Below are 14099 nucleotides of genomic sequence, written 5' to 3' on the forward strand. Positions count from 1 at the left end.
CCTCAATCTGTAATTGGGTCCCCATGGTCTAGGCTGCTGAGGGATGGCTTTTTAAAAAAAGAAAAGTTCTTTCTACCCAGAGGCTTCATTGTGGTAACTTGCAAGTAACAAGTTCAAGTCCCCAAAGCTTTAGTAAACTTAACAGGGCTTTAATTTTACAGCGGGAGACGAATTTGAAAAGGACAGCCCCTCCTTGTATACCTCTACCTTCAAGGATGTTTCTGAGTTTGCAAACCATGCCAAGAGCAGACTGGGGTGGTCTTAAATGAGATGCAATGCTTGTTTCTTTCCTAATGCACCTTGTAATTTGCACACGAGCCACAACACTTTATTTTCTTATTAGTGGGTTTGAGTGTGTTTAACACCGCAAGCCATAAATTGCAGAGCAGTGGATCAGACGAGGTTGTCTTATTTTCCTGCCAATTGTCAGAAAGTGATGTGGGGTACGGGGGGCCCCTCCTGACTGGCTTTTTCTCTACCACGCATGTCACCCCTCCCTGCCTCTATCCAACAACCAACCCCTTGTCTCCATCTGCCAAGAGGGGGAAAAAAAAGAAAGAGAGACACAGCCTGGTTTCTCATTGGAGGGCTTGCTATATTGAGCAGCTCAGTTATTGAGATTAATAAGCTGCCAGTTTCCAAGGAAGACTAAGAAAACTACAAAATTAAAGTGCACTGCAACGTGAAATGCTGCTGGCGGCCAGGCGGGATCATGGTGTCAAAAAGGCAAGGTAAAGCTATAAAATAAGGCTGAGCTTGAAAAGCTAACCTAAAGGTCTCATTAATTTCCATGTTGCCTCTGATGAGAATTTAGAGGGGGCATACTGTTTTGCAATAGGGAGAAATCAGGCTGCCTATTGATTTGAAAAGTGCTGGAATGCATTTGGTTCACCCAGATGGCATTCAAGTTTAAACCTCACTCGTAAACATTAAAGGAAAAGAGAAAGAAAAAGCAAACAGGTTACCTTGGTTTAATATTCTCAAGATCAAGTGGTCAGTGATTCTGTCAAAAAAATTAATCCTTAGGTAGAAAAATCAATCTGAGAACCAAGTTCAGTGTGGTGGGGATGTTTCAACAAACTATGCATCTCTGAAAACCTTATTTACGAAAGGGCTTGCGTCTTGATTTGCACATACACACTACCAGTTAAGCGTCTGGATGAGACAGAGATTACAGGGTCTTGAAGACAAGAAGTATGTTTTCTGAAATTCTGATGCCCACAGTAGATTTCTGAGGTGTTATTTATCAAGCCCAACATGCTCCATTCTCTAGCAGAGCACTTCCTGGGTATTCATCACAACTCCCCGAGTGGCCCCACTCAAACGATGGCCACGTGGTTAGGCACCAGACCCGTGGCTGTGTGGCTTTCTCCGACCAGTCTGGCAAAGCTCTGCTTGGAAAATAACTGTTCTGCACAACACGGAGCTAAAAAAGGAGCAGTGCTTCTTACTTGCCCAGTGTCAGTTTGCGCTCCCGTTTTACGATATGCAAGGTATGACACCTCTGTAACCCAGCTCACGGCTACCGCACGCTGCCACCACCACGGAGCCCTGAGACTCCCGAGTTACCATCCCAGGTGGCCGATGATCCCGCAGAGCTGCAGACAAGGGTCCCTACGTCCTGCCTGGCTTGTGATTTTATAACCATAAATTGGCTGGAATGCATCCTACAGATCATTGTTTGCCTCATGCTACTGATACACTGCCTTAATGTCACCATTTCCATTTAAGTGGACCATAAGCGTCGTTTAGTTTCGTTGTGTTCTTCTAGTTTCAAAGGCACTGCCCTGTGGTGGTTAAGAGTGTGGCATGTGGAGTCAGGGAGACCCAGGCTTCAATCCCAGCTCTGCCACTTACGTATTTGGAGATGTGCAGGTTAACGCAATCTTCCCGACCTCGGTTTCTGTGTACTTAAAACAGGGATAGTGGCGTATGCTTACAGAAGGGTAAAGAGGTTTGATAAAATCATGTAAAACTAAACCTCAAGAAAAAAGTATTTGATAAAGTTATTTACAGAACTATACAATTGGGTAGAGTTACTGTTAAACTGAACAAAATTTCTGGAGAGATTTTTTTTTTTAAAGAGCAACTCAATTATTGAGGGCTTTGGATTCACTAAATACGCTATTCTTTGCAAATGGATGGTCGTCTGTGTTATGTCTGTTATTTTAGAACTGAAATAAGTCTGGCCGATCACGGCTACTCTTAATATTCTTGTTGCCTCCTAGATTTAACATGTGGAAAACGGAATTTGTTTTCTAAACGACATCAAGCTCCGCTCAGCCTCTTAGGTCAAAATGCTGGTTATTTTGCTCACACTGCCTAACCCCCAGTCTTGGCATTCTAGCCAGCGTGAATTCCCGCTGACCCTACCTTCAAAATACATCTCACATCTCTGAATGTTCACATCCTTGCCAGACTGGTCGGAGAAAGGCAGATAGCTCTGGATACTGTCGCTATGGGGACTCTAAAGGAAGCCACTCCATTTTTCCATCTTAACTGTGACAGTGTTCTCCAAACCGGACCTTTAGTCCTGCCCTACCTTCCACCCAACCCCTACCTGTCCACCATATGGCAGCTACAAATAATTACAGCCAAAACGAAATCTTTCTGTCATTATTTGATTCTCCTGTTTAAAATGCTCCAGTGACTTTTTACTATTCTGGGGGTCGAATCCAAAAATCTTTACAGCAGCCCCAAAACCTTGCACGGTCCTGCCCTTGCCTGCCTTTCTAACTTGATTTCCTTTCCTGGCATCTTAGCGTTTCTTCTCTCAGGGGTCCTGGTTTTTGCCACCTAGAACATTCTTTAAGTCTAATTAACACCTACTCATCCTTACGGCTCCGCGTAAATGCCAATTTCTCAGGAGTCTGGCTTCTCTATACTGCACATCTGTCATCGTAGGGGCATATGCCTAATCTCCTGTTCACATTCTGTCTACATCCAGCCTGGAATCTCCGGAAGGGCCAGGACTTGGCTTTCCTATTTCATTGCTGAGTCCTGTGCCTGGCCCATGGCCATTGGCCTCACAGATGTTTCTTGAATGAATAATGGATGACATACAAAAAAATCCCCCAACTTCCTAACTCATTTGCAGCTCGAGGACCTTGACGGCTAAAATGACGGCTTCTGGTGTTTTAGGGCGAAAGCAAACTCAGAGGGAAGTTTTGTCCTGCTTAGGGGTTCTCTTAGTGACCGGTTACTGAGATAGATCCCGAGGAAGCAGCTTGCTTCAGCAAAACGCGTGGAGGAAGGAAAGTCAGGGTCTGTCACTGAGCTACGTTCTACTGTTTTAGACGAGAGGTGCTGGCGTCAGAAACTCCCAAAGCAGCAGCTGGCCAGGAAGACTGCGGGCCTTGTTGCTCTCGGGAGAGGAAGGAGGAGATAGGTGACATCAACCAAGGAGGGCACGTGGACTTTGTTCTAAGCCCTTCTGAGAGCAGGCGAAGACAAAGACGGTGGGCAGAGGGGCTTCGTTCCACATGTGTTAGAAAAGACAGTACAGACGGCTTGCAGTTAGTTCCTCTGCCCTCTGTTTGGTTTTTTCATGGGTTATATTATAGTTTACCCATGGATTGATTGCTTTGGGGAGTACAAATTGACATGCATTGTTATTCAGATGATCAACATTAATACAGAAATTTCCCTCTAAGTTTTGTTTTGTTTTTTTTGTCTTGTGTTCAATTTCAAATTTGTACAGTCCTATTTTCTGGCTATGCCTCCTTAAACAGCACCTTGAATTCTACCTGCCATAGAATGAAAATGGAAAAAGCACAGTCCAGAGAAGATCTAACATGCCTCATTAAGACTGATGGGAACATCAAAAAGCAATGTAAAGGGGCAAGGGCTTGTTCCTTCCTAGTCTAAAGGAACACACTGAGTTTGGCTGGGAGTTTCTGGGGGTGGCTGAATGCCTGCTCACCACCTCCCAGAGTTAGGAAATTCTTCCATCACACCCAGAAGTCTGTATTAATGAGAGCAGAGGCGGTGAGGCTGTTTGTAAATTTCCACTGCCTTTTTGAAATTGATGACAACCTCCAGAATGTCTCGTGCTCAGTGGCTCTCTCTCCCGGATGTGGTTAATCAATTCTTACTTGGTATGAAAGACAGGAATGGGACTCCTAGTATACTATTGTGCTCCTAAAGTAAGAACTCCCATACTGATGTTTCCTCTGGTGGGCAAGAAAATGACAGCCTTAAACTCACAATATTTCAGCATTTGAGTGAGTGAAACTGTTCAGTTCTACAATTTCTAAGACTATAATGAAAAGGCACTGAAGAACGGGAACAAACGATTATAATCTTTGATTTTTTTCCCCCCACTTATCTACTAGGTAAACTCTTATTCATCCTTCCAAACCCAGCTCAAATAGCCCATTATCTGGGAAATTTTCCTGACCATCCTGGGAAAGTTAATAACCTCCTCAACTGTACAGCCACTGTAACTTACACACTTGCATTATTGTAAATACTGTACTATCTTTTTGTTTACGTGCCTCTCTTCTTTTTAGACTGTGCGAAATTTAGGGGCAGGATACATGTTTTAATCTCAGCCTCCCCAGTACCTCACATAGCGCTTGGTATTTTCAAGGGGTTCAGTATTTGCTAATGAGAGAGCGAATAAATAATATTTAAGAGAGAAACATAAAGTTCAGCAATTCTGTTGATTACCGCTGAAGTTTTCATGTACGAGACCAGATGCCCATCCAAACTATACGTATGCAATTTCATGAATGGCGTTTCAAATATCTGTGTTTGGCTTTTAGTAACAGCCCCATCTCAAGGGTCTTACACAGTCGCTAATTCTTGGCCCTTGAATGTACTGATCAAAGAACATCCAGACGCTGTTCTTGCTTGTTTTTACCTTCTGATAAGATGGCCCCAAACCTAAGCCTATTTACTCCCCAAGCTTGCCTCCCCTAAGAGCACCACTGAGAATTTGAATCCTAGGAGAAATGCCAAATAGCCTAGTGATCTGTGGAAGGACTCTACAGGTCAAAAGTATGTTCAGAGAGAACTGTCAGGAGGACAAGGAGGTGATGTGCTTGGCTTCGCTGGTTCTCTCCTCCAGATCCTTTCAAGGGAACACTTTACTGCCAATTGATGGCATCAGAAACTAGGAGCTGGGAGATACGCTTACGAAGTGTATGTGTTTTCAGCACGGAAGGGAGGCTCTTTGTAAGGAGCAGACACTCTGATGGATCTTTCCCTGAAAATGTAACAATTATGGCAGTAAGTGTAGGTTTGTGGCTGTTCGTCCATCAGACATCTCACCACCTTATTGTGTGTGCAGGGACCACCAGAGTTCCATCCAGTGCGGCTCATCACTTAGCTCTCGCTGAAGCCCTAGACCACTGGCAAATTACTCTGCCCCCTAAGTCTAGATTCTGAATCTTTAAAATGGTGATAACGTTTTCTCCCGACCTCACTGGATTGCTTTCAGGCTTGAATGGCCATATACAAAGTGCACAGTAAAAACTCATTGTTCATGGTGATGGTGGGTCTCTCTTCCTTTTCCTCCTCCTTTTGCTACAATATCTACTTACATTTCTCATTCCTTTTCTCCTCCTCCTCTTCCTTCATCCAACTCACTCTACACAGGCTTTCTATCTAGGAGCTGTTTTTCTAACAGTAGTCAGTCAATGTCAAAATAGGCTGACTGGTGTGCAATGAAGTCTATGGCTGATCATAAACACAAGGAAGAAAAAGAGTCTCATCCAGCCTTAAAAACCACCGTTAACTGTGAAAATAACCTGAATTAAGTCTGGTGGACCAGTCAGCTTTCAGCTTGGAAATCTACCAACAAAGTTGCTCATCAGCGGGGTTACTGCATCACTGCAGTGTTTAAATATATCTAGTACGTGTGATATATGCATATAGTTTCTATTGACTTCACCTGTTTTAAGCCTTGGAGATTAAGATGGCAGGTATGGTTACAAATAACATGTAGTTGTTAGAAAATAAAAACTTATTAAACTTTGGAGCACCTACAGTGACAGTGGCATACAACTTATTCACGTTCAAGATCTTCGTGGGAAAATAAAAAATCGTATAGATAAGAAACACGCCACCAAATGCTATAGCTTGCATACATAATTGTTTCCAGTTGCGTGCAGAAAATTCACTGGCCATTTCCTGGAAAGATTATAGATTATTTTTCTGTCTTTCCTGACACCTAAGTTATTAAAAGTTTAAAAACTATGTGAGCACTTTTTGAACTTTTGATTTCAAGACGTATTAGCCCCTTTCTTTGTTTATCCTTCTTGGCTCTTCCAGGCAAGGAAACAGCAAGAGCCAAAGCACATGAACCATGACAGCGTTTGGGGATGGAACAGGAAAGCCCTTCGAATATCTGGTCAACCCAGTCGCAGCCTTCACCATCAGTTATGCTGCAGCCCAACAGGCTGCAACCAATGCCCCTTCCCTCAGGTCATTAACGCGGACATGGTTTTGGAAGAGCGGACGGAAAGGTGAGAGAAGGACAGAACCAAGGGCGAAACAAAACAAAGGCAGACCTGGGGAACACTCCGAAACTCCTCCCTCCTCACCCAAGTGCTGCCCCCTTTCCTCGTGGTTGTTTTTATACATTACTGTTTGCCCCTCAGGCTTCACGCTGTTGGTGTGTACAGGAGGGGTTACAGTGAGACGGCGTGTTGGAGGAAATATAAATTAAAATTATACTTCTGTCAGTCTGGAATCAGGGATTGCTTCTCAAGGTCTCCCCAAACGCTCCATTTCAAATGAGTCTTCATTTATTACCTCGAGAAAGGCCAAATGCATAATTCATCAGCAGCTCTCAGTCAATATACCCTTATAAGCATGTTTTCCCATGAGCCTTTGAGTAAAAAATATGTTATGCTAATTCTATTAGTTGGGTACACAAGAGCTGTCGAACAAAGTAAACAAGCATTAAAAGGAGACACATGTGAACAGGGAATTACCCATCAGCCTACCGTCCGGGGTCAAATTACCAAGGGAGCAACACGGGGCTGGTAAACTCATTCCATAATGTGGGCTGGACGTCCCTCTCCCCGGGAGAGCTCCGAGCCACCCGAGAGGCTCCGGCTTGGGCGATGCTGTGGGGAGCCCGGGGTGACCGGCGACGGGGACTTACCGGGTCTCCAAGGGCACGTTGCTGTTTAGCACCCAGCTGTCCTGGAGCTGAACCGACTCCGGGGTGGTGGCCAGGTCGTTGGGCGCGGGAGCCGGGGCGTGGATCTGACTCCGCCGGTTGGTCAGCGAGTTTCTGTTGAGGGAGTTGGCGGACGAGTGGTGATGGGACAGCGTGTGGTTGTGAGGAGGGGGCAGGGGGGGCCTCAGAGTCGACTGGCTGTGGTGGTTGGGAGGGCCTGCGAAGAGAGGAAGGAGAGGCGGTCAATAGAGGATGCGGAACGCGGCCCCGGACACTTGCAAACCCACAGAGTAGAGCCTAGAACCACAGCCTCCCTCACTGTTGGCAGTTGCTGAACGTCACCGACGAGAGAGACAGGTGAGACCGCCTCAGGCATCCCAGGGCTAGTTACGAATAAGTAATACGCTTTGATCTGCCTTTATCCCTAGGCTTCAAATGAAGAATGAGAAACTGTATGTGGAATCTAAAAAAAAAAAAAAAAAAGGACACTCTGAACTCATCTACAAAACAGAAACAGACTCAGATTTAGTAAACAATCTTATGGTTGCCAGGGAAAGCGGTTGGAAGGGGATAAATTTGGGAGTTTGAGATTTACAAATGTTGGCCACTCTATATAAAAATAGATTAAACTATGAGAACTATGTTCAATGTCTTGTAATAACCTTTAATGGGAAAAATATGAAAACGAATGTGTGTGTATATGCATGACTGGGACATTGTGCCGTACACCAGAGATTGACACATTGTAACTGGCAGTACTTCAATTAAAAAAAAAAAAAAAAGAATGAGAAACTAGGTTAGCAAAACCAGGCTGGCCAGGGCTGACCAGTGGGATTCTCTGAAATGTATTAACTCCAGCAATGAGAGTAACATGACATTCAAGGCCGATCACTGTTGTAACTAGTCCTCAGCCCATTTCCTGGTAGACCAGCACACAGCGTAGTCTTTAAAGACATGTCCTCTTTCTAAAGGTGGTAAGAATAGGGCAGACTCTGAATCAGGGAGTAGCGAATCTGAGTACGCGCCAGGCAGGAGACTGAAGTGGGCCAGTTGTGGACTGGGGTGAACTGGAGAGGGTGGGGAGACCCCCTACTCGTATCCAGGCTCATGTGGCCGTGCAGGGATGAGGGCTCAAGGCAGCCCACCTTCTAGTTTTTCTAGGAAAGTGAAAGATCTTCACTTTTTGATAGAATTTCCTGCTTTTTTTTTAATGTAGGCAATTAAAAAATGTGTTTTTGTGTATGTGATATATATAGAGAGATCTGCACATGTAAATATGTATACTTTTCTAAATGAGACTCAACAAAACACACCTGTGAGCCCTCTCTGATCAGTAGGTTGATACCATCTGTCCTCTGAGAGGCGAACCCTGAAGACTGCATCTCTGGAGAATGTCAGGGTTGATGTTTTCAAACCGTGACCCTTACTCCAAGTGGCATCCTGTTTTCTAATCTTGAAATCCTCTGTCCTTGCAGGAAAAACGGACAAAGGAGAACTACACCTCTGTGCATGTTTCCCGGTAAATATGAGCACGGATGACAATTCCACACACGGTTTTCCTAGCAACCCGTTCTCCGCCTCCAAGATGAAATAGTTTAAGCATAATGAAAACGAAAAGTCGTTCACACTGCAACGTAAGCCTATAATTTGGTCTTAATGGCTGCTGAAACATGACTTTTAATTTGTGTCCTTTGAGAAAGTTTTTTTTTTCTTCCCCTGAAGCCTCCAGTCGGGGTTGGCAGCTCACCAGGTGACCGCTGAGCCTTGTCATTTTGGCCCCTGCCAACTTTTAAAATCCTCAGCCCCTGCTGTCCTGGCTTGAAGAAGTTGGCTCAAGTCATTTAAACAAGCAATTTGACACAAATTTCAACGACTTGTCTCCTTATGTGGCCGAGCTACATCTCCAAAAGGTATAATCTACGTTCCGCGGCTGTGGGGAAGCCTGTAGAAACGTTCCGACAAGAAAGACAACATGTCAAGAAGATACCAGGTTTGGAGAACATCACAGCTGTCGGAAACAGGACAGAAAAATACGGAGGAAAGTGGTTGCTCGAAGCTGGTGTCTCTGGGCTGAAATGACTTAGGGGATTTTTTCTTTTTCTTTCTTTTTTTTTTTTTTTGTGTGTGTGTATACAGAGAAAGATGACTAAAACTAAAACCCAGTGGGAAACACCTTGGGACATGCATATAGATTTTTAAATCGCGTCCTCCAAATGAACCTGTAATTCGTATTTTCCATTCTGCACCCAGTGACATTTTAAATACATCGTTGAGGGAGTCTCATTGCTGGAACAGGCTATTATATTTTCCGGCATTGTTGTCTGCCTTGTAATGTATTATTATATAGTTATTTAGCATTTGTCTGCCTCGTATTAGTGGAAGGAGGTGCGGAAAGGGGGTGAAATGATGCAATAATGATCCTTCAGAGATACTATCCAAGCCCCTCACACAAGGTTAATGAATTCTCATGCCTTCCTTTCTCGCCCCCTCCACTCCCATCCAAGCAGTGTCATTATTCTCCATTAGTCAGGTAATTATGAGACTTGCCTGGGGAAGGCAAGATGAATCAGTGTACAAGGGAGGACCCACCCGCCCCAGCCCCAGGCCCGAACTTTCCATCTCCCTCGGCCCCCTGCCCCCACCGCCCTCTGCCCTCTCCCAGCTCTCCAGACCACACACCCTCCCCAAAGTACAAAGAGGTCATGGAAGGGATTTAATTCACCAAATGAGATAACTAGGACCCTCCTGCTTCCTCGTCTATTCGCCCTGAGCTGAGATTTCTCTGCCTTCTCCAGCCTGGGTGGTCCTTCTCTGCCCACTGGTGTTCCGTGTGGGTGTCCTTCCGCTGGCACATCCAGGGGAGGTTCCCGGGGGGGGGAACCAATACTTCATTCTCCACTCACCCTGCCCTCCTATAAAGCAACACGCTCTTTCCCTGCGCAACAATCAAATGACTGAGGGCAACAGCAAGGAAAGCCACCCCCATCCTCGGTGTCGAACGATGCTCTCCTAAGACTGTTGCTCATTTCCCCTCTGGCACTGATGGTAATTTGCTCATGTATCTGCCTATCCCAAACGCAAACGTTTCAGCTAGTAGAGGAGCTAGAAGGAAGAGACAATGACAACACGGAGAGGTAACGCTGCCCCTGGGGTGAACTCAGTGATGCGGGAGCATCCAGGAAAGGCATGGGGTTAGGAGATAATAAAGAACTGGGTTCTTCCTGAAACATGGATTTTTTTTTTTGTAATTATATAACTGAGAATTTAGAATGACATCCTCCAAGTGTCAAAAGCTCAAATTTTGAAAACAAACAAAGATCTGGGTTCGAGGGTCAGGGCTGTACCTTTCGGGTTGTGCGAACCTGGGCCTGAGACCTCATGTCTTTCATTGTCAGCGTACGCATCTGCTAAATGCTGAAAGTAGCCGAAAGTACCCGTCGGGCAGCTGTGAAGGTTAGAGTGGCAGGATGAATGCAAAATGCTAAACACGCTACCCGATGGCAGGCAAGTTCCCCCAAACCACGTGCACGGCACATTGCTTCGGAATGAAAGGATGGATGAAGACAGACATGCAGCTCTCGAGGAGCCCCGACTTGAGGAGAGGGCGTAAACCCAGAGCTCATCTCTCTAGGGCAGGAGTGACGAACCGGCAACCCCCAAGCTGAGTATTACCCAAAATTCAAAGTCAAGATTTTGAACGATGTTCCAAGACTTCTGACTTCCCTTGAAAACAAAACCAAACTGAAGGTACAGAGTCTGTATCCAACAACTGGATAGAGCTGAATGCCGTTGGGTGATTCTTGTTTGTTTATTTTGCCATCAACCCGAACAACCCGTTACCTTAATCTGGCTGGACGCGTTCATTTCTGTTACCGGCTGGTAGGCATTTACATTTGTGACTGCCGGCTTCACCCGGGCTCCTTAGCATTCTGCGTGGGGAACGTGCCTTTCATACAACACCACCTCTGCTACAGCTAACGATCTCGAGCACTTTTTGTGCTGATTACTTTTTTGTTACAGTCATCCGAAGTGCGTGCTGGATGTGATGGTGTTCTATTTCAAAAATGCAGGCAGTGGCCAGCAACGCGCTTTACTGCTTTCCAAGAAGCTCAATTACATGAAAAAGCCATTCTCCAAGGCAGCTGTTGTCTTCAGTCTATGGTGAACCAAAAATGAATCTGTCAGCTTGATGAGGGAACCTTCACATCCGCACGGAGTGCCACGCATTTACTGGGCTTAATTCACGTGCACGTTATTAATGGCTCTCCTGTTACATAAATATGAAGTCACCTAGTAATGTAATTGAGCCACAAATAACTATGTCACCTAAATGCTTACATGGTACCAACCTAATAAATATGCTATTAGCAGGCAAATGGCAACTGTCGTTAAAATTGCGCCGCTAACCTATCATATTGCATCTGATGGATCTTGAGTCGAGAACCCGGAATTCGTTCTTAGGTGCCGTGTGGCTTTTAGTCCTAGGAAGGAGGGGCTGCCTACTGGTTCTTTGTTAAAACCTACGGAGGGACAGATAGGACTCCGAGCAAAGGTCAGTTAATGGATGGAGAAGATGCTTCTTGTGTACTTAAAATTTAAGTGCTTGACGGAGGGCTTCACCTGTCCTGTTGGCTTACTTGGACTTGTTGGCACGAGTGGTCTATGCTTCTGAGTATTTTAGATTTGCTATGGGACAGCTGCCAGCAATTCTGAGCCCGACAGGAATGCCATTGACATATTCTGTCCTTCCTAAATGCCTCCTGATGGACAGTGGAGTCTTAAGAAAAAGAATGCAGGGCTTCTTTGTCGGGTACCAAGATCGAGTCCAACAAAGTTGTGTGGGGACTGCAAACTCTTGGAGTATCAGCTCTTGTGCTGACTAGACTGGTGGTTTTCTGAGAGCATGTGGGAACCAGCAACACCCACATTTTAAATCACGCATAAAGGAAGAATTTTCTTGGGCACTAAGGAAGTCAGTTCATAATAACTGGCTATTGTTGTTGGACTCTTCCTAAACAAACAGCTGGGGGAGGCATTTAGGCTGGGTCTACCCTTGCCAAGCAGGGTGTTAATGAGAGCAGAGAGGCAGGAATAAACTCAGAGAGCTTGGTCTTGCCTTAGAGTCCACACCAATTATTCTGGGTAATTAAGAATGATGATAAAATGTGTGAAAGACAAAACAGAGGTAGAGGCCTGCCTAACGGCCAACAATTCACTCGTTCTTGGAGGCAGCATGCCAGTTGTTAGGCTTTGAGAAGTTCAACCCTTCAGATCCCAAGATAATGAATTAACCACAAACTCTCCACCTTCTGAACCCCGTCTTTGGAGCAAGTTACGTCCCGACGGCAATCTGAAGATGCCAGAAGGGGGGATGATGGGACACAGATCCTGGAGTCTGTGGGGGATGAAAACTGGCCCCAGGAAGCCCTGTTCAAATTGAACCTTGAACGGGAGCCAGAGGGAGTCGGAGGTGAGGATTTTCAAGAATAACAGCCTCTGGTTAGAACGAAGGTGAGTGGAGGCTACTGCAGATGGTCAGGCTGGTGGTTGGCCTGGAAAGTTACATATTTCTTTCTGAGTCTGTTTCTTTATCTGTAAAATGGGTACAGTAATTTTATTTCTTTCATATGGTTTGTTGGAGGGGGGACTCAAATGAGACTATGAGGAACCTAGCACAATTCTTGGCACAGAGTAAGCTATTAATACCTATGATCATATATTATTTTGTGTTAGAATTAATAATACGAATAACAGTATTAACAGTAGCAGTAACCGTGGCTCCGGCGGATGTGCTGTGTACCTCCTGGGGCACTCCAGCTTTCCTAGCATGCTGAGGTGGCAGCTTTCAGAGGGAGGTATCAAATTAACATATGGACCCCAAATCACCAACCTTGGACCCCCTCCACCTTCAAATTCTGTCTGCAGAAGAGCAGAGTGACTGAGTGACACGGCACAGGCATTAACACAGGCAGTCTCAGGAGCATCTCTCTAAGAGCCTGCAGACGTGGAACTTGGGATTCAGAACGGTCCCATTTCCATAAACAAAACAATTAATGTCAATGGCAACAAAACAATAACATTGACAACAGACAATATGAACTGAGCTCTGCCCGTGCGTCTGTTCCTGTGCTCAGTGCCATACCTAAATTATTTCTATGTATTCTCACTCCTGTGGGATGTGTTCTCCAACCATCCCCGTTTTACGGATCCTGCAAGTGAGGCTCAGAGAGGTCAAGTAGCGTGCCAAAGGCCACACAGCTCAATAAGTGGCAGAGCTGGTATTTGACCCCAGGCTCTCTTCCCCGCTCTGCAAAGGAGCATGAGGCCCCTGAGGGCACTCACACAGGGAGGGGACCAGGATCCCTGCCCCGGTGTATGCACGTCCTGGCAAACACAGAGGGAAACTGGCTTGATGCATTTCTTTGCACATTTGCTTAAATCGCAGAACCGAATAAAGTGGAGGGAATGGCCCACCTCCAAGCTCCATGCCTTACGGTGCCGCCTCAGTCAGGAGAAACAGGCCAGAACAGCCGAACCGCGGTGCCGTCTCTTTTCTGGGTCTGCCCCAAAGGCCCCACCTCCACAAACTTGCTCCTCTGTGCCGCATCCCCAGCTCCCACAACCAATGGGAGGAGGATGAGCAGCAATTAGGCCTGTTGGAGGCAGAAACAAGGGCACGCCGGTCCCAGCTCGCGTGTCCTGCCAGCTCAGACTGCACGTACTTTGCCAACAGCGCCGGTGTGAGGGGATGGAGGTGGGTCCAGACCCGGCCACCTCCCACATCTGGAGAGAGGTTTGTCTCTCAGTGTTGGACACTTCAGATGTTCAACTTGCACCCTCCTTCCCTGTCCTTAAAATCTACTGAATGATTTGTCCCTGAAAGAATGGACTTTTTAAATTTATTACTGACCTGCGTGTGGCATTGCTGGCCTGGCAGGATGGTTGACTGATCTGCAGTATTTCTTGG

The 14099-nt window shown here is 45.8% G+C and overlaps 1 protein-coding gene across 7 annotated transcripts in view; it reads right to left on the bottom strand.

Moving 5' to 3' along the window:
• TENM2 (teneurin transmembrane protein 2) overlaps positions 1-14099 on the bottom strand; it is a 462232-nt gene that overhangs the window by 272517 nt on the left and 175616 nt on the right. For all 7 annotated transcript variants that reach the window (XM_072947258.1, XM_072947260.1, XM_072947265.1 and 4 more), the window contains one exon: positions 7115-7349. In XM_072947258.1, coding sequence (XP_072803359.1) covers positions 7115-7349 — 235 coding nt within the window. The remainder of the gene's footprint in view (positions 1-7114; positions 7350-14099) is intronic.

This window comes from Vicugna pacos, chromosome 22 (genome assembly GCF_048564905.1).
Source record: "Vicugna pacos chromosome 22, VicPac4, whole genome shotgun sequence".
NCBI classification, from domain to species: Eukaryota; Metazoa; Chordata; class Mammalia; order Artiodactyla; family Camelidae; genus Vicugna; species Vicugna pacos.